This window comes from Westerdykella ornata (genome assembly GCF_010094085.1).
Source record: "Westerdykella ornata strain CBS 379.55 unplaced genomic scaffold EI97scaffold_2, whole genome shotgun sequence".
Taxonomy (NCBI): domain Eukaryota; kingdom Fungi; phylum Ascomycota; class Dothideomycetes; order Pleosporales; family Sporormiaceae; genus Westerdykella; species Westerdykella ornata.
Genome location: NW_022986852.1, coordinates 1,759,559 through 1,776,384, shown reverse-complemented (window position 1 = coordinate 1,776,384; position 16,826 = coordinate 1,759,559). Strand labels below are relative to the sequence as shown.

General features: G+C 55.9%; 8 protein-coding genes across 8 annotated transcripts; 3 read left to right on the top strand and 5 right to left on the bottom strand.

Moving 5' to 3' along the window:
* Positions 1–423: 423 nt before the first annotated feature.
* EI97DRAFT_124922 (uncharacterized protein) lies at positions 424–1,588 on the bottom strand. Its single transcript, XM_033793064.1, has 3 exons — positions 1,090–1,588; positions 645–931; positions 424–527 (listed from the first exon to the last, which is right to left on the bottom strand). The coding sequence occupies exons 1-3, from the start codon at positions 1,242–1,244 to the stop codon at positions 514–516; spliced, it is 456 nt and encodes a 151-aa protein (XP_033658065.1). The 5' UTR covers positions 1,245–1,588; the 3' UTR covers positions 424–513.
* Positions 1,589–2,189: 601 nt separating this feature from the next.
* On the bottom strand, positions 2,190–2,823 carry EI97DRAFT_430230 (uncharacterized protein). Its single transcript, XM_033797632.1, has 3 exons — positions 2,648–2,823; positions 2,462–2,599; positions 2,190–2,411 (listed from the first exon to the last, which is right to left on the bottom strand). Exons 1-3 carry the CDS (start codon positions 2,692–2,694, stop codon positions 2,297–2,299), a joined length of 300 nt encoding a protein of 99 aa, XP_033658064.1. The 5' UTR covers positions 2,695–2,823; the 3' UTR covers positions 2,190–2,296.
* Positions 2,824–4,068: 1,245 nt separating this feature from the next.
* On the top strand, positions 4,069–5,122 carry EI97DRAFT_368898 (uncharacterized protein; the record flags this gene model as incomplete). The annotated part of the gene is made up of 4 exons (XM_033795156.1): positions 4,069–4,351; positions 4,393–4,530; positions 4,584–4,714; positions 4,763–5,122. 4 exons carry the CDS (start codon positions 4,069–4,071, stop codon positions 5,120–5,122), a joined length of 912 nt encoding a protein of 303 aa, XP_033658063.1.
* A 22-nt stretch (positions 5,123–5,144) lies between these two features.
* On the bottom strand, positions 5,145–6,091 carry EI97DRAFT_124917 (uncharacterized protein). The gene has a single exon (XM_033793063.1). The coding sequence runs from the start codon at positions 5,827–5,829 to the stop codon at positions 5,254–5,256; it is 576 nt and encodes a 191-aa protein (XP_033658062.1). The 5' UTR covers positions 5,830–6,091; the 3' UTR covers positions 5,145–5,253.
* On the top strand, positions 5,961–6,812 carry EI97DRAFT_430226 (uncharacterized protein). The gene is made up of 2 exons (XM_033797631.1): positions 5,961–6,280; positions 6,343–6,812. Exons 1-2 carry the CDS (start codon positions 6,115–6,117, stop codon positions 6,672–6,674), a joined length of 498 nt encoding a protein of 165 aa, XP_033658061.1. The 5' UTR covers positions 5,961–6,114; the 3' UTR covers positions 6,675–6,812.
* A 370-nt stretch (positions 6,813–7,182) lies between these two features.
* EI97DRAFT_124894 (uncharacterized protein) lies at positions 7,183–8,830 on the top strand. Its single transcript, XM_033793062.1, has 2 exons — positions 7,183–7,763; positions 7,811–8,830. The coding sequence occupies exons 1-2, from the start codon at positions 7,272–7,274 to the stop codon at positions 8,618–8,620; spliced, it is 1,302 nt and encodes a 433-aa protein (XP_033658060.1). The 5' UTR covers positions 7,183–7,271; the 3' UTR covers positions 8,621–8,830.
* Positions 8,821–11,103, bottom strand: EI97DRAFT_430225 (uncharacterized protein). The gene has a single exon (XM_033797630.1). The coding sequence runs from the start codon at positions 11,081–11,083 to the stop codon at positions 9,041–9,043; it is 2,043 nt and encodes a 680-aa protein (XP_033658059.1). The 5' UTR covers positions 11,084–11,103; the 3' UTR covers positions 8,821–9,040.
* Positions 11,104–11,523: 420 nt separating this feature from the next.
* EI97DRAFT_447996 (uncharacterized protein) lies at positions 11,524–15,441 on the bottom strand (the record flags this gene model as incomplete). Its single annotated transcript, XM_033800136.1, has 2 exons — positions 11,524–11,670; positions 12,211–15,441. The coding sequence occupies 2 exons, from the start codon at positions 15,439–15,441 to the stop codon at positions 11,524–11,526; spliced, it is 3,378 nt and encodes a 1,125-aa protein (XP_033658058.1).
* Positions 15,442–16,826: the final 1,385 nt, after the last annotated feature.

Sequence of the window (16,826 nt, the reverse complement as noted above, 5' to 3'; positions counted from 1 at the left end):
TTTCTCTTTCCCTTGCACTGTATACTGTACACTACAAATAACGATACCCATGCGAAGAAAACATCTCTTTTCTCCAAACTTTGCTCCTGCTGCTTCCAATATCATACTGAACGCTGCCCTGAGCGTCATCATCAGAAGGTTTTTTTTTTTTTTTTTTTTGTTCCTCGTTTCGACTTCTGAGCTTTGTACACCTACCTTTTCACTGAATACGGAGATGTGGAGAAGACGTAGTAGCACTGGACAGCAGGATCGGGAGGAAAAAAAGGTGATTAGCTTGACCTTTCTAGAGGTTGAATCTGGTACTGTACAAATCCTTCCAGCAAGTAAATATTAATGAACCAGGTGCTTGATTCACTTCATTACTCCCCATGACATGATAGACCTTCACCCACCCAGTCATACAAACACAAGACTCAAATCCTAGACACACTACGGAGAGACAAAAGCACATACATACCCTCCACTCAACCCATCCCCTCCTTTCCTTCCCTCCTCTCTCCACTCCCCTTAAACTCAAACGAACAGCGCTCCCACACCCACAGCCCCCAACACCACACCCTCCCACCCACCGACCCTCACAACCTTACCCGCCGCCGCACCCGTATTCTGACCCCCCGCCGCACTACTCGTCGTCCCCCCCGCACTCGTTGTCGTCCCCGTCGTCGCCGCACTCGCGCCCGAAGAAGTCCTCGAAGCCGAAGACTCCGGCGCAGGCGGCGTCATTGGCTCCGCGACACCAGAAGGACAATGCCAATGGTCGCCATGGGGAACGCACGTGGTAGCTGTAACGTGCGTGTCGTGATGATCATCTTCCTCATGGTCATGGTCGTGGCCTTCTCCATCTTCTTCTTCATGGGTATGATCATCGGGTGTATCGTCGTTGTGGTCGTGGGGCGCGGTGGTTGGGGTGGGGACGCCGGGGGGGCAGTGCCTGGTGGTAGATATGTTAGTGTGCTGTGTAAGGAATGATGGGATGGGATGGCATGGGATGGGAAGGAGGAAGAGGGAGAGGAGGACGGAAAGAGGGGGACGGAAAGAGGAGGAAGAAGATGAGGAGGAGGGGAAGGGAGAGAGGAAAAGTCAACGAACCAGTGATCACCATGCGCTTCGCAAACAGCAGACGTCGACGATGCCACTCCTAGCGGCGTTGTAGTCGTCGCGGTCGCAGTCTCGGGAGTAGACGACTGCGCGACGATGGCGGCGGGCAGAGCGGCCGCGGCGAGGAGGAATACGAGCGACTTCATCTTTCCCGGTTATTTTTCTTCTGCTTTCTCAAAACGGACCGGTTGAGAAGGGGCAAAAGCGGCACTTTTGCTCTTCGCTCAAGCTTGATCCGTGAGGAGTTGGAAGTCAATGGACGAAGCCGACAGACGGAGACAAAACGAGAGGAAACGAAACGAAACCAAAATAAAAAATGCAGCTCTTCTTATACCTTCCTCCCTCACACATCTTCCCACCATCCTCCTCGTAAACCGAGAAAACCAAGCTTCTCCCTTCTCTTGGCCCAGGACATCATTGTACTCATCTCAGCCTTGGACGTCCCAATGCTAAGCTTGCAGAAGCGAAGACGAAGGAGCGAAAAAGGAAAGAGGAAACAACCAGAAAACCTGGAAATTGGAAACGTCGCCGGTCTTGTGATTGCCAGATTCAGGAACTATCGAGGATAGTATATTTTTTCCGGGGACAGACTGCACGTCGTCGGAGTAAGTACCTGCGTCCAGGGGAAAGCTGACGTAACAGTTGAACGTCCGTCACTCACTTCAGGACCACGCTGGGTACAGAAGAAACAGTTCTTCATTGAGGTCTGCCGGTTAAGAATTGGAGTGAAAATCAGCAAACGGAACCGATAATTCCACTTACGTATACCGCTCCCCTCATGTTTGCCAACGCCTCTCCAACGATTTCTGGAACGACAAAAGCACATGAGAACAGCACCTCAATCAGTCTGACTCCTTTTCCATTCCAGCCTCTCCTCCTCACACCGACGCTTTCGATCAACCCGGCCTAATGCATCTCCTCATTCATGCGCGCATCCTCAATCTCACCATGCATCGCAGCGCTTTTCTCCATCGCATCCATACTCATATTTCCCGTCTCCATCATCATCTCCGCATCTGCTGGCATATTCGACTCTTCTTCCATGGCAGAGCGCGCCGTGTGCATCATCCCTTCCGCCATGCCCTTCTTCGCAGCCTCCTCATCAACAGCCGCGCTGTAGCGTCCATACTTGCCATATGAATAGTACGGCCTGCCGAAGGCTAAGTCGCCGCAAACGGATAGATCGGGGACGGAAAACTTACGAATACTTTCCGTATTCCCTCTTGGCCATACCCTCGGCCATTCCCTGTTTCGCCGCCTCGGCATCAACAGCCGAACTGTAGGAATCATACTGGTCATACGCCTGGTACGGCCTGCAAGGCGAAATAAGAAACACATCACAACCAAGGGACTGTAAACTCACTCGTAGCTTCCGTATTCCCTCTTGGGCATAGCATCTGCCATTTCCTTCTTCTCGGCCTCGGCTTCCATGGCTGAGCTGTACGATCGGTAGGTGCCGTACGTGCCGTACGTGCCGTACCTCCCATATGCCCCGTACGGACTACGAGGAATCAGCGACTACCCAGGATGGAGTCAGTCGGATACCTACTTATAAGTGCCGTATGTGGTCTGTCTCTTGGTCATACCATCGGCCATGCCCTTCTTCGCCGCCTCCGTGTCAACGGCTGAATTGTAGTATTGATATTTGCCGTATGAGCGATAGGGCCTGCGCAGCCTGAGGACCACATGTCGAAATAGCAGGATGCAGACTTACGTGTAACTTCCATAGGCGGGCGCGCCAGCGGCCAGGCCGACCAGACCGGCTACAACCAGCGACAGAGTATTGAGATGCATGGCAGGCGAGGTTCAAGATCCTCCTCAGTGTGTGGTGTGAGACGTTTTTGGAAGATGGCAGTATGCAGCCTGATGATCGAATATCCCCGCTTCCGGAATGCGACTTTATGTAGAAAGGGACGACGCTCCTCCAGAGACGTAGCATGATTAGCTCCAGAGTCCGCAATCGCTGCCAATAATGGCGACGGTAGCGCTCAAGGTCATCATGGCACCTTTGATCCGCCAGAGATATTGTAGCCCAATCGGTGAGACCTGGCACAACGAGCGAAAACAAAGTGATGGTGTTGGATTTAGCAAGGTTGCATTTTGCATCCAAGTAGTACCCGTCAGTGCCGTCAATTGCTGAGGCCACGGGGCCATATCGTGCAACAGGATCAATAGAAACGAATAGCAAACCAGAATCCAGATCCAGGTCAACAAGTGCACATCGAGAGATTTGCTCGGCCTCGGCGTGTATCGTTGGCGTGAGCTGAGCAAGCGTCCCACCAGATCCGGCGGCAGTGAATGCTAGCTGAGAGTATCTCTGTAGGAAATTAAGTGAAGACTCGATCTATGGAACGATGGTACTTGTCGTCGAAGTATGTCAGCATCCCTGACCATACGGGATCCAGGTCCGCATGCCATATCAAACCGCCTGTGCCTTGCATTTCGCGGTCCAAGAAAGGGGCCACCCCACGGTGACTGTCCGCAGATCTGAACTGAATCCGATGTGATTGTGATATGCGGAACAAGATCGTACAGAACGGATGTGCCACCGATACTTGTCATACGGCAAACTGAAGCTTGTGGCCTTAAGGTCGACGTGTATCGACGATTATGGGCGCAACGTCAGGTGGATTGTGAACCCAGACGGTCGCAGGGGAGTTGTACCATCCTTTCTGCAACCAGAGGTAGCCTTGAGGAGGCAAGGAACCGCAGCGAAGTGCGAGTAGTATGTGACAGTGATGTTTGTTGCACTTCTGTAGTACCTGCACGGTGACCTGCATTGGAGGGAAAGGAGTAAGGAATATCGATGTGGGCAAAGCCATTAGGCGCATAGCGACATAATCGGCGAGTAATTCGAAGCGGGCACGGAGAGAATACATCCTCACTATACGTTTGGAGAGCCAGTCGTGCAGGTACAAGGGGGAGGCTTCTCATCTTTCGCACATCCACGCTGTCTGGACGAAAGGCACCATGCTCAAACGTCTCTTCCAAAAGCCTGCAAAGCTCAGTCAACGGCAGAACAAAGGTGATGGAGGTGATGAGGCACTCCTGGACTCCTCCTCATCAAGCTCCGATCCACTCGAGAAGCCAGCCTGTGATTGCCATGCCAGAGGTGCCAGAATAGCTATTCGCGCGACGCTGCTATGCACGACGGTTTATCTCGGAATTGGTATCTGGTTCGGATACATAATGAGAGGGACTCAGTTCGTCGCCGATGCGGACGACTTCTGTCTCAACCACATCTCACATTACTGTACGTCCAGACCTATTGTTTTGCGGCAGATGCTGATCCAGGCGTAGCACCCTTGGTAAACGAAGTGAAACCCAATTGGCGAACAATTCAATATAATGGGAGTTTTTTCCACGAGAGCATATACCGGCAACCGCCTTCACCAGAAGTCGATGAAGCGTGGTCGGCTCTGGGCATAGATTGTAAGCGAATTCCATTGCTTCTATCAATTCGATACCTGACCGTAGCGACCTAGATCGCAGTGTCGTAGTGCCTGAAAGCGAGGCGGCAAAGACTGGATTACGACCCGACCAAGTGAAGGTCAGTCAGCTGTATGGCGGCGGATATCCCGCAAATGTTGAGGGACTGCACCATTTGCACTGCCTGGTGAGCTTCGAGGCGTGAGTACCCGTTCGGCCATTAACAACTTCGCAGAATCTCCTTCGAAAAGCACTCAAGTGGAACTACAACTATTACCGTGAGCAGAAGCAGGGCGCTTTCGTCAACAGCGAGTATGTTGTTCGATACCACGTCACCCATTGCATGGACATCATCCGGCAGCAGCTCATGTGCACCACCGACATCGGGATGCTCGGCCAGGTGTGGTACCATCCCGAGGGCGAGCCGGAGCCGATTCCCTTTGTCGACTTTAATACCAAACATAGGTGTAGGGACTATGAGGCGATCAGGCAGTGGGCCGAATCGCATCAGCTGCCGCCAGAGTCGGAGGTCGACATGAGCCGATTCTACGAGAAGCCGAAGCCGGGAGACACGGTATATTCAGAGATTCCGTAGAGCAGCGGCTATGGTCGGAGAGTGGGAAGTAGCCGCAATGTCTCGCCTCTGTCTTTGAGAAGCAGGGAGTTTTTCTGGTCTTGACGTGCAAATGGCTGTCCTGGCTGCAAAGTACATAGAATATGTCGACCTTAGTTCTGCCTCGGTTTAACGACTCCATCGTGGACGATGTAGTAGGTGATGGTGCTGTCCGAATCAGTGGTAGCGAGCAGTACTCTCTTGGTTGTCCTCCAGGGATTGGGAGTGCCGTTCTCGTCTGCGGTTGGTGGAACGATGCTGATGGCATTGAAGACGTCACTCAGGCGGCGGAGTGTCCACTTTTCATTGAGTCTCGTGGGCAGGACCCATTCGGGCTCTGGCGCTACCTCCACATCCAGCGTGTCCTGTGCCTGCTTGCTCGCTTTGCGCTTCCGATCGGCATTCTTGAGGAGCTCTATCTGCTCGTCGGGATGGATGTAGAGTCGCTGGGGAGGAAGGCCTGATACCAATGGCCGAGGGAGCAGCTGGTTGGATATGGGAGAGTGGGTATGGATGTGCAGGTCGGTCCACGAGTGCTGGTACCTGAGATTGTGCTCGACCTGTAGGGCAAGGGCATGCAAATCGGAAAGGTGGACGCTATCCGCGGATTGCTCGAGCTTTTCGACGATCAGGTTCTGGAGGGGAGAAGGCAGGACAGCCGGTTTCAAGCCTGGCGGGAGCGTCGTCATTGCGCGACGGGTGGCAGCAGCGGTGAAGGGGGTGGGAATGGATAGTCGTCGGCCAATGCTGTTGCTGGAAGGAGGAAAGACAGGTGCCAAGGCGCCAATCAGATCAGATGAAGCCAATCCCAAACCAAAACCACCATTCCATTGAGCTGATGAGGCAGTGCACAGCGCAACAAACAAAAGGGATCTCTCCTCCACTTCAAGTATCCTTTTCCTTCTCGTTTCCAGAGTCCTCGAGTAGTTTACTGCTGCAACCCTAGCCAAACCACATCCAAACCCACATTCAGCATGCGTTCACCATTCTTGGCATCCGCTGTCCTGCTGCTGGCTCAGGCAATGCCCTCTCGGGGTCAAACTAGGGCGCAACTCTTCACGGTTCAAACCTCGATGCCTTCCGTCCCGGTCGAGGCCCCGACGGATCTTCCAGTTCCAACAAACCCTCCAGGCTCGTTGAGTACGAACCCCAATCGCATCCTCATCAAGCTAGGAAGGAAAGCATCACTAACCTCGCTCCAGGCGACGACACGATGAGCGTCGGCCCCATTGAGATCACCGACTCCTTCTCCGTTTCCATCCCACCCGAGCTCTCCTCGCTGCTGGCGACTGACTCCGGCATCATGTCCATCCCCGCCGGCGAGACGCCTCTGTCTACGGGTGACCTGTCCAACACGACCCGAGCGAGCCACACCTCGACGCCTTCTAGCTCGACAACCCCATCAGCCTCGACATCGCAATCCCCGACCAGTGCAGCTGCCCTGGGTCAAACGGCAGGTCGTAGTGGCTCTCTCCTGGTCGCGACCGTATCTGGGCTGTCTCTGGCCGTCGGCTTCGCTTGGCTGTTGCTGTAAACAGTTCCTGAGTTTGTCGGCTTGCGATATCATTTTTTTTTCCTTGTGAGAATGCGAATACCACTAAGCGTTGATCATGTTTATACAAGTACACAGACGAAAAATAATAACAAACCTCTTCGATGACGCGGCTTGAAGCTTGATGAAACAAAGTCTCCAGGGTCTCTGCCGCACTGCATCATCAAATGCGGGGGTGGAGATCTGACTGCGCCACAGCCCCTTTCCCAATCAATCACTAGCGCCGCGTCATCGTAGCCTAGCCACACTGTCCACGTCTGGACCCTGATTTCACTTTTGTGTGACCATGATGCTACCACACTATCTACACACGTTCTCCGCCAACAAGCAGGTTTTGGCCCTTCCACGATGCGGCTACCACTGTGATTCACACAGAAATTCCTTTCTAACCATCTCTTAAGCCACAGTGACGAAGGCGACGGCATCCTTCAGACCCCTGACGTAGGCCGCGTAAATAATTGATCGTCAACCGGGACAACATCATCCTTCCAGGAGAGCATTGGATATTCATAGGGCTTCGCGGCCTTCCCTTGAAGCAACAACATTGCCGTCCCTCTCTTTACTCGCAGTACTACCACCATGAGGCCCCCCAATGCCGACATCCCGACTCCCGTAGCTTTCCCCTTTCCACCTCCGGACCCCGACCATGGCACTGCCAACTCGCCGACCACGCCGCGGCGTCGCTCTCGCACCTCGACCGTGGCATCCAATGCCTCGAGTCGGATACGGAGCGCCAGTATAAAGTTCATGGAGGCCTCGCCGCCTCCGGGCATGTGGGCTGCCACTGGGACCACAATCGCTAGGGCACCTACGTTGTCTGATATTCGGAGAGGATCATCTGGCACCCCTGGGAGGCATGATGGAACACAGGAAGAGACAGCAGAGGAGGTCGGCAGCGGACTGGCAAGCACTGAGCCTTACCCCCCTGTTACCCAACCCAAACAAGACTCTTCTCAAGTCATCCGAGAAACCAGCAAGGAGCATGACGCGCTCATTGGATCTGGCAGGAAGGAAAGCGAGGAAGTGGATACCGTAAATGGGCTGGTACCGAAACTATCGAAGACCCGTCAGGTATGTCAACACTAGACTGTGAACAAAGCCTATTCTGACGTTCTCAGTATTCCAATGGCTATGTACCTCCCCCAAAGGTTCCCTGGACACGAGCTACGGCGATAGGGCTCAAGGCGTTCTGGAAGTGGTTCATTACCCCTGCCGGCTTTCTCATTACCATCTACGGTCTCAACATAGTGGCATGGGGAGGCATGCTCTTTCTGCTCCTCTGCAATGCTGCCCCGGCTATGTGCAAACCCACCTGCAACGACATCAATTCGCCGAGAAGGAAATGGATCGAGGTTGACTCTCAGATCCTCAACGCATTGTTCTGTGTCACTGGCTTCGGTCTCGCCCCGTGGAGATTTCGGGATCTGTACTGGTGGGCCTGGTGGAGGCTAGGTGGAGTGAAGCGCAGAGAGACGGGTATCCGACGGCTGGCTGGCATTCACCGCGGGTGGTACCGTCTCCAACGCTCAGATACCCTCCCCCCGGATGCCTCCGCGAAGACTGTCAGTCCCGAAGATCCGGCTGTTCCTATACCGATTGAGAAGATACCCGATCCGCCTCCCACCGGCGTCCATGCGCCGCCGACGAAACCGTGGAAGATGGATTTCGTCGTCTGGATGAACGTCTGGAACACGTTGTTCCAGATCGTCCTCTGCTTCTACATGTGGCACTACAACCGCTACGACCGTCCCTCGTGGGCAACCGGATTGTTCGTCGCCTTGGGGTGCATCGTCGCTGGCCTCGGAGGCATCATGATGTTTCACGAGGGGAAGCACGTGAAGCGGGTAGAGGGGGTCCCTATCCCCAAGGGCTACGAGAATTACGACGTCGAGCTTGAAGCAGCCGCCCAGCGGGATGTGAAGCCCTAACCTTCCATTATTTTCAGTCACTTTTGTATCCCTCAGTGTTGCTGTTGATTGGGGTCGGCAGGACCGGTCTGTCTGGCGTCTTGGACTTGGAGATACCCGTCCGCGTGAAGGACTACCTACGCACATGCTTGTAATACACATCTTTAGGTTTTGTTGTGACATACTTTAAGGCTTGTCTGGTGAAGAGTCTTCTTGTACGAGAGGGTCTGGGCATGCTCGACGGGCGAGTGCGGTTCATACCAGTGAAAAGGGAGGGGTTCTGTGTTTTCATAGAACACTGCCGCTTGTGTTCCTACGTATTCATACCGCCAGAGATGAGACAAATGGGCTGGAAATGGGGAAAAAGCGAGAGTCGCTATGACCATGTCCCTCTTCTTGACTTCCATGCCCCCATTTCCCACCGTCTTCCAAGAGAAACTGTTACAACTTCGCCTTCCCAGCCGCCTCGACGTCGTCCTCACCAAGGAAAATCAACCGATCCATCCTCGCCGTCTCGTCCGACCTCTCATAATCCCTCCACATGTCGCTTCCCGCCATTCTCACCCACCTCCTCGCCGCCTCGATCGCGACTTCATCTCCCGTAACCGCTGCGTCGCAGATCAGCAACACAGCCTGCGTAACGACGCCCAGAAGGCGCAGAATATCCCTCGCCCTATACAACAACTCGGCCTTCCCCGCTCCCATGGTCAACTCCCCCAATCTCCGCAATCTCGCCCTGACGAACCCCTCCTCTTCCCTCCACTGAGTCCCCACTCCAATAGCAGCAGCACCAAGCACGCCCTCGACCCACGGCACAAAAATGCTGCGCACGACATCTCCCTTTCCAACACGCCTATCCATCAACACCCTCACCACATCCTCGGCCATGACGCTCACCGTCCCCTCCCAAATCGGATTCACCATATTGTCCCTATACACCCTCGCCACATTCAAAACCCCGCCATCCTCATTGTTCTCGCAATACCCCACTCCCCCGAGACATTCCATGCATTCCCTCAATCCATGGACGCTGGAGACGCTACACTGGGCCTTCATGACGGGCGTAAGTAGGCGCAGCAGCGCCCCGACTGTTGCCTTCTCCCTGGGTATGAGCGACGCACCCGGCGTATCTCTAACCACCTTGTCCCAATCCTGCTCCGTCGCGCCCAGCAGCGCAACCCCCAGGAACGCAAAGTGCGCCGCGCCGTAATACCTTACCGTTTCGTCGGCCATCCACTGGCAGTGCTGGGGACTGTCTTTCAGCAAGGCTCCGCGCACTCTCCGTACACGACTATACGCTCGACAAATGGCGAGCCCGCGGGCCCAATTCGCAATGGAGCCCGCCGCCGTGGACAAGCGCGTGATGTTCAAGATGGCCGAGATTTCCTTGACGCCCTGGCCCTCGGTGCCAATGAGGTAGGCGGGCAAACCGCACAATTCGAGTTCGGCAGTCGGCACGGCGCGGGTCCCGAGTTTGGCCTTGAGGCGCTGGATGCGCACGCCATTCAGCTCCGTGACGAACTCACCCTCTCCCTCGCCCTCTCCTTGCCCGCCGTCGTCGTCGATAGACGCCATCCTCTCCCCAGTCCTACGTCTCATGGGTGCGTAAAAAGCGCTGAGGCCGCCCTTTGCCGTGCGCGCCAGCAGAATCGCCATCTCGGAATCCGTCGCGCTGCTGAACCACTTGAAGCCGTCGATGCGCCACGGCCCCAGCGGCATACCGGCCGCATCCTGCGTGCGTCCTGCCTTCTCCTCTTCCCGCAATTCCTGCGCCGATAACCGCCGCGCTACCGTCTCTGTGCCAGAGACGTCGCTCCCGCCCGTCCGCTCCGTCATCCACTGCCCGCTCGTCCAGGCAACGGCTGGATCGCGGCTCGTGAGTCGGCGATACGCTTCGCGAAACACGGCGGCGCGGCCGGGTTGATCGCCGTCGGCGTCATCCAGGTGCCGCGAGAGGAGGAACGCGGCGCCGTCCGTCATGGCCATGGGGCAGCCCGTCATGGTCGCCGTGGGCGTCCAGATGTGGCCGAGGGCGAACTCGTAGATGCGCCTGTTGAGCGTTTGGATGGAGGGGTCGTAGGCGACGGCTACGACGCCCTCTTTGAAGCCGAGCTGCTTGAGGAAGGTCCATCCGGCGGCGGTGACGAGCGGGTCGGTTTTGTTCTCGTTACCGAAGGTGGTGAGGGGTCGGAGGAAGGGGAGGTTCGTTTCTGCGTCGATTGAGTGTTTGAGGATGGAGGGGTGGAGGGAGAGCCGGGCTAGGCGGTGCAGGTGTTGGTGGACGGGGGTGGTGGCGGCGGCAGAGGTGGAGGGGAGGTAGAGGTTTAGGATGCGGTCGAGGATTTTGTCGTCGGAGGTGAAGAGGGGGTTGGTGTTGGTGGTGGTGGTGGTAGAGGAGGGAGCGGTGTATTGCGGTGGGAGGACGGGGAGGGTCTGGAAGAAGCCCGTGGTGGATGAGGAGGGGGTTAGGGGTTGAGATGCCATGGTGTATCAAGGAGAGACCTAGAGAGGGTTCAACAACGATGACTGAGTGAGGTTGAGTTCGGCTCTGGTACCTGAGTAACGGGTGGGTATAGATATATAAATATACAAGCACCATCCGCTACCCGGGCTGGTGCCCGCAGTGCTCCCGAAAGAGGTACGTCTTTCTTCCAATCATGGTGATTGTTCGGATTCTTCGGCTCAACTCCTCCTCTTTCACTTCACTGAGAGAGACAGAGGCTGAGCGCATGTGGTCTCTCCACTTTCCCAGGCTGAATGGTGGAGAAGATGCCTCGGTTATCCCCGCATTTCGCTAGTCCGGATCGGGGAAGTAGCTGGGAAATTGAAGGTGGGAATTGATACATACGTTGGAAATCGTGGTCTCGCCTTCTCGAGGAATGCTTTCTGGGTATGGAGAGGATGCATGTTCTATCATTTGAATCTTATTCAGGAAAATCTCCAACATCCTTGATTCGCGGAGAATAAATGCTACAGAGCGACGCAGACAGTTTCACCAAACTCGCAGCCAGTGAGTAAACCGAGTAACTACCTGCACACGTAGCTCTCTCCTGATACATACAAGGCAAGCACTGCATAACTCATAGACCATGCACCTTTAGACAAGGGGTTGGCGATTCTCGAAGAGGAAGAGGAGCGCAATACAGACGAAGATGAGATCTTATGTACACCACATCAGAACTTAACATCTACACATTCCCCACCCACAAAACCCCAACACCATCAATGAAAAACCCAACGCTAACCATCCAAATACCAACAAACAACCAAGTAACCAATCTCTCGCTGTGGCGTTAGAATAGACATATCCATCGTACCCTCCCAAAGACACAATCTCCACGTAATCAGTAAAAAAACGCTGGCTCATCACTCATCCATACAAATTCCCCATCCAACCACCCCCTTACCACCTCCATTCACCCTCCCCAAAACCTCTCCATTCCACGCACAAACCGCTACCGTCCATCCAACCCCTCCAATCCCTCCAACCCTTCCATCCCCTCAATCCCACTCTGCGCCCTCCCTCTCCCTCCTCCTCCTCCAACCCCTCCTCCCGCATTCCCTCCACCCCCAGCCCCAGCTCCTGCCCCCGTAGTACCCCCCAACCCCACATCCAACACATCCAGATCCACGCCCGCGCCCCCTCCAAGCCCAAAGTTAAACGCCTCGATCCCTGCCCCGACCCCCGTTGTCGCAAATGCGCCGTCATCGCCCAGAATAGGCGGCTCCATGTTGAAGGGCAGGAACCACGCGTTTCCGGCGTCGTACAGGTGGGTTCCCGGGGTGGCGGCGCCGAGGGTGAGGGGGTCGAGGTTCCAGAAGGAAGGGTGCGTGGGGTGGTGCGTGTGGTGGGATGGGTGGGAGGGATGCGGGGAGAGGTCCGGGAAGGGGGAGAGGACGTCGAGGTGGGCGGCGTGGGGATGGGGTTGGTGATGAGGGTGGTGCGGGTGGTTGTGGGCGAGGAGGGAGGTTGGAGACGTGGAAAGCAAGGAGAGCGAGGGATGGCGAGCATGTTGTTGTTGCTGCTGTTGCTGCGCGTGGGCATGTTGGAGTTCGGCGAGGAATTGCTGCTGGGTTGGTGTTTGCGAGAAGTAGGCTTGTTCGAAGGCGGCGGCGTCGAGGGCGTCTTGGGTGGCGATGTGGAGGGGTCCGTGGCCCATCTGTTGCTGCTGCTGCTGTTGCTGCAACTGCGCTGCATGCAGCTGTCTGGCTTGTGCTTGTTGCTGTGTGCTGGAAGAGGGGGCGTCCGACTTTGACACGGATTTGGATTTATTCTTCCTCGCCTGTTTGCGCTGCTGCTCTGCCTTCGAAGGCGGCGAGAGCGAGGCGAAGAATTCCTCTACGCTTTGGAGGTCGCTCTTTTGGCCAAGTACTGCATCTGTGCCAGGTTCAGTCGGGGTCCCCGCGGCATCCTCGTAGTCCGTCTTTGAGACGCCGTGCGGGTATCTGTCAAACCAGTCTCCGTACTGGAAGATATTCGCTTTATCTTTGTTGGCTCCCTTCTCGCCTGTGCCACTCGCAGCAAGAAGCGGACCACGGAGCTGCGCATCAGCATGCTGGCGATACAGCTCCTTGAGGTTCTCCGCGATGTAGTGGAACATGCCCCAGTACTTCTTTATTTTGCTGAGGTACTTGACGTTGTAGGCCAGATATTTCTTAGACTGCGCTTCCAGCTTCGGGTTCTTGGAGAAGACGCCGTGGACGTGGACGGTGGAGGAGAAGAAGGCAGAGTAGCCGGCGAAGGGAGCCACGACGTTGTAGTCCATGGCCTCGTTGATGAGGATGGAGATCTGGTTCGCGGCGTCGAGCGCTGTGCGTGCTGATTCGGTGAGGAAGTCTCTGGGGACGTCTTTGGGAGGTCGACTATCCGCTCTTGTTGGGAAGGCAAATCGATGCATGAATAGTATGATCTGCTGATACAATATGTGCAGGTATAGGAAATGGTTTGCCGTCTTGCCCACCGCATGACTCTTCAAATTCTGCGAGTTATACAGCAGCATTTCCGGAAGCGATTCCTTGAATTCGCGCAATTCTCTTTTTATCGCCAGGAAGGTTGACTTTGGCGACCACATGTGTTCCTTCTCCCTCTCTTTTCCACCCAGGTTCATGTACTTTACAGTCTTTCCCCATATACATATCAACCGGATCGTATATGCCGACACTCCCATGTTCTCTTTCGGATTCGAAGGCAGCCCGCTATCCGGTGGTACAGGGTTCGGCACGGAACCGTCCAGCGTCTCCGTCGGCGCTTGGATCTCCTTGATATACAGATTCTCCTTCACAGGAAGCTGCACCTCGATATACTGCTCATTGACAAACAGCGGGCGGTCCGTTCCAGACGAGTTAAACCGATCCATGAGAAAGCAGGACCACATTGTCCGCCTCCTTATCTCGCGATCCGTGACACTCAGTGGTTTGCGGTCGGCCTCGGGGGCTGCAGGGTCGTATTCCAGTTCCTTGTGCAGTTGCAGCGCGTACGCCATTCGTTGCGCCATGCCGCCGAACATCCAGCTGCGACCGCCCTGGCAGGTGCCGAATTCGTGGAGACCGAGGAGGAGGTAGACGATGAGGATGGTGATGTTGGGGGTGTCGTAGCGTTTGAGGGCGATCTGACGGGCGCGTTCGGCCCAGTTCTCTCCTCGTAGGAAGGCGGGTTCGGTGCGGAGTTGAGGGTGTGTGGAGAAGCGGGCTGAGATGGCGCAGATGGCTAGAATGAGAACTGGAGGCAGATCTCCCCTTGCCAGCTTCCTCATGAAGTTGGGTTTGTGCAATAGGGGATAGCTCTGCCCGTACACGAAGTCGAAGTACACCTCCGCGAGATGTTCCTGGATCTCTCTCGAGGGCAAGCTCTCCGCGCCCTCCGTCATCAAGCTCCTATCATCCGCATCCTTGGTGTGCAACGCCGCATTCGACGCAGTGGGATTCGCCGATTTGGACTTCGCCCAGTCATCCAGCTCATTCCCAAACGCATCGTCGGCGCCTCTCTTCTTCGTAAGCGGAGTCTTCGGAGGCGCGCTAGGCAGCGCAGGTTTGACGACCGATCTCCCGACCCCAGAGATGGAAGGCAAGCTCTCCTTTGGTATGATCTTGATCACACGGTCCTCCATGCGCTTCAACCTCTTGTCCAGCATGGCCATGTAGTCCGTCCTGGGCGCCGCCTTCCTCGTCGTGACCTTGTACACGCACGGAATCCGACTCCTCAAGCAGTGCTTACACGCCGGCTTCTCGCCCGAGCATCTGATCTTCTTCCTCCGACAAGCGATACACGCCAGCGGAAGCCTCTTCCTCTCCTTCCCCGCCTTCGTCTTCATCTCGGACCACGGCGGTGGATCCTGGGCGCCATCTTTATCTTTCCCCGAAGTTGTAGAGTCCTCATTGCCATTCCCGCTCCCCGTGTCGTCCAGCTTCATGCCCATTCCCGACGTATCGAGCGTGTCCCCAATCGCCAGCATTCCCAGCGCAGGCGCACTATCCGGACTTGGGTTATTCTCGTCGGCGCCATAGCTCGCGCTTCCGACACTCAGACGACTCGGATGCGCACTCTCGCCGCTCATATTCGCCTCGCTAGCATTGCCAATGCTATCCCTATGCCGTTGGGACTGGAAAGCCGTCTTCAGGGCTGGGCTGGCGCCCGGGACTGGTGCGGAGGAGGAATCGAAGGGAGCTGTATTGAAGGCTTGGTTGTGGGAGAAGGTCATGGCGGAGTAGTCGGCGAAGGAGGCGAGGATCTGCGAGGGCGACTGGGCTGCGGCGTGCAAGGAATTGCGGAGCTCGGGGAGGCCGTACTCGTTCAGGGTGAGGGGATCTTCGTGCTCGATGCTATGGGTATGGGGTGTCGCCATGGTTGGAGTCTGCTTGTACGGTTGGAGCATGTAGCTTCGTGGCCAAGAGATGGTCGCGAGCTAGGGCGCCCGGCGTACCGGTTGGTCGACCAACGACGCCGGGCGTCTGTGGTCAGTGGGAGAGCTCAGCGGGAGCAGTCGTAGAGGTAGTCAATGTCACATCGGGCTCTGGAGACAGGTGTTGAGGGAGTTAAGGTCGGAGTGTACTCGGCGGGGGTCCCACGTCCCCAGTCAGCATGGCGGGGCCACCATGCGAACGCGGTGAAGGGCTGGCGTGCGTCGAGGATGCGGGAGACGGGCAGCGGATCCCCGGCGAGGTCTTTGGCGTCAAAGCGCACGAGAGGAGGTTGAAGAGAGAGGGCGTGGTGTGGGCTGGCTTGAGTCGTAAAGAGTGATGATGCCGCGGCGCGGGTCCACGCGGAGCCTGCAAGGTCACTTCACAGACGTCGCACAGAGACGTTCAACACCACGATCGAGATACGAAATGCGCCGAAGAAGAATCCAAGCAAGCGCCTCTCCGCGACCTCGGCCGCCTAAACTGCTTCGGGGCCCTGGGGCTTCTGTGGACACTGGAGAGGGCGAATTCAAGGCATTGCATTACTCAGATGCAACCCCGGCTTCTCCCCCAGATTGACTGGATTCTTCTCCACAAAGCTTGACATTACTGACGCCCGAAGCAACACGTCCCTAAGCGCCCTCCACGCCCTCCACGAGTACTCTTCAGAGTCAAATGTCTGCACGCGCCCATGTGCGCATCACCCAGCACCAAGATCTGCGCCTGGAGCTTCCCCGGGCGGCGACGCAGCAGAGTATAAGGCAGGGTAAAAGGACAGGAAGATTTAAAGCTCGCAGGCCAATAAGAATCCCGCGGAGAGTGGAGCGCGTGTTTGTGGATATAGGGCATTCATATTCTTCATATGGGGATTACTCCTTTCTTCCAATTCACCAGACAACAATATCCAATGTCGCTTCTCATGTCCTCTATCTGGAAAACCCCCCCGCCCCAAAGAGGAGAGGCGCAATTTATCACTGGGAAACGTTTCAGGCGTGAAGGAATTCGGAGAAGGGCACGCGCCATGATGCAGTGTTGGATGCGACTGAGCATGTCTATCTATATTGCGTGGCTGCTGGGCCCGGCCACTGTCGTATAAAGGCGACCCTGCAGGCAGGCGAACGAGGCACAGCAGCTGGACCGGTGCAAGAATGCGGGCGTGGGACCCCGTTCGTCCGCTGTATGCAGGCACTGCTTCGAGAAATCCGAGTGTCTCAGGTGGAGAGAATAGGGTCCCACGCGACCCGTACGAGGATTTGTGTTCTGCGTGCTATGGCATGAAGAAGAGTGAGGACGACGAGACCAAAGTGTTGAAGAATGTCAAGGCGGCTAT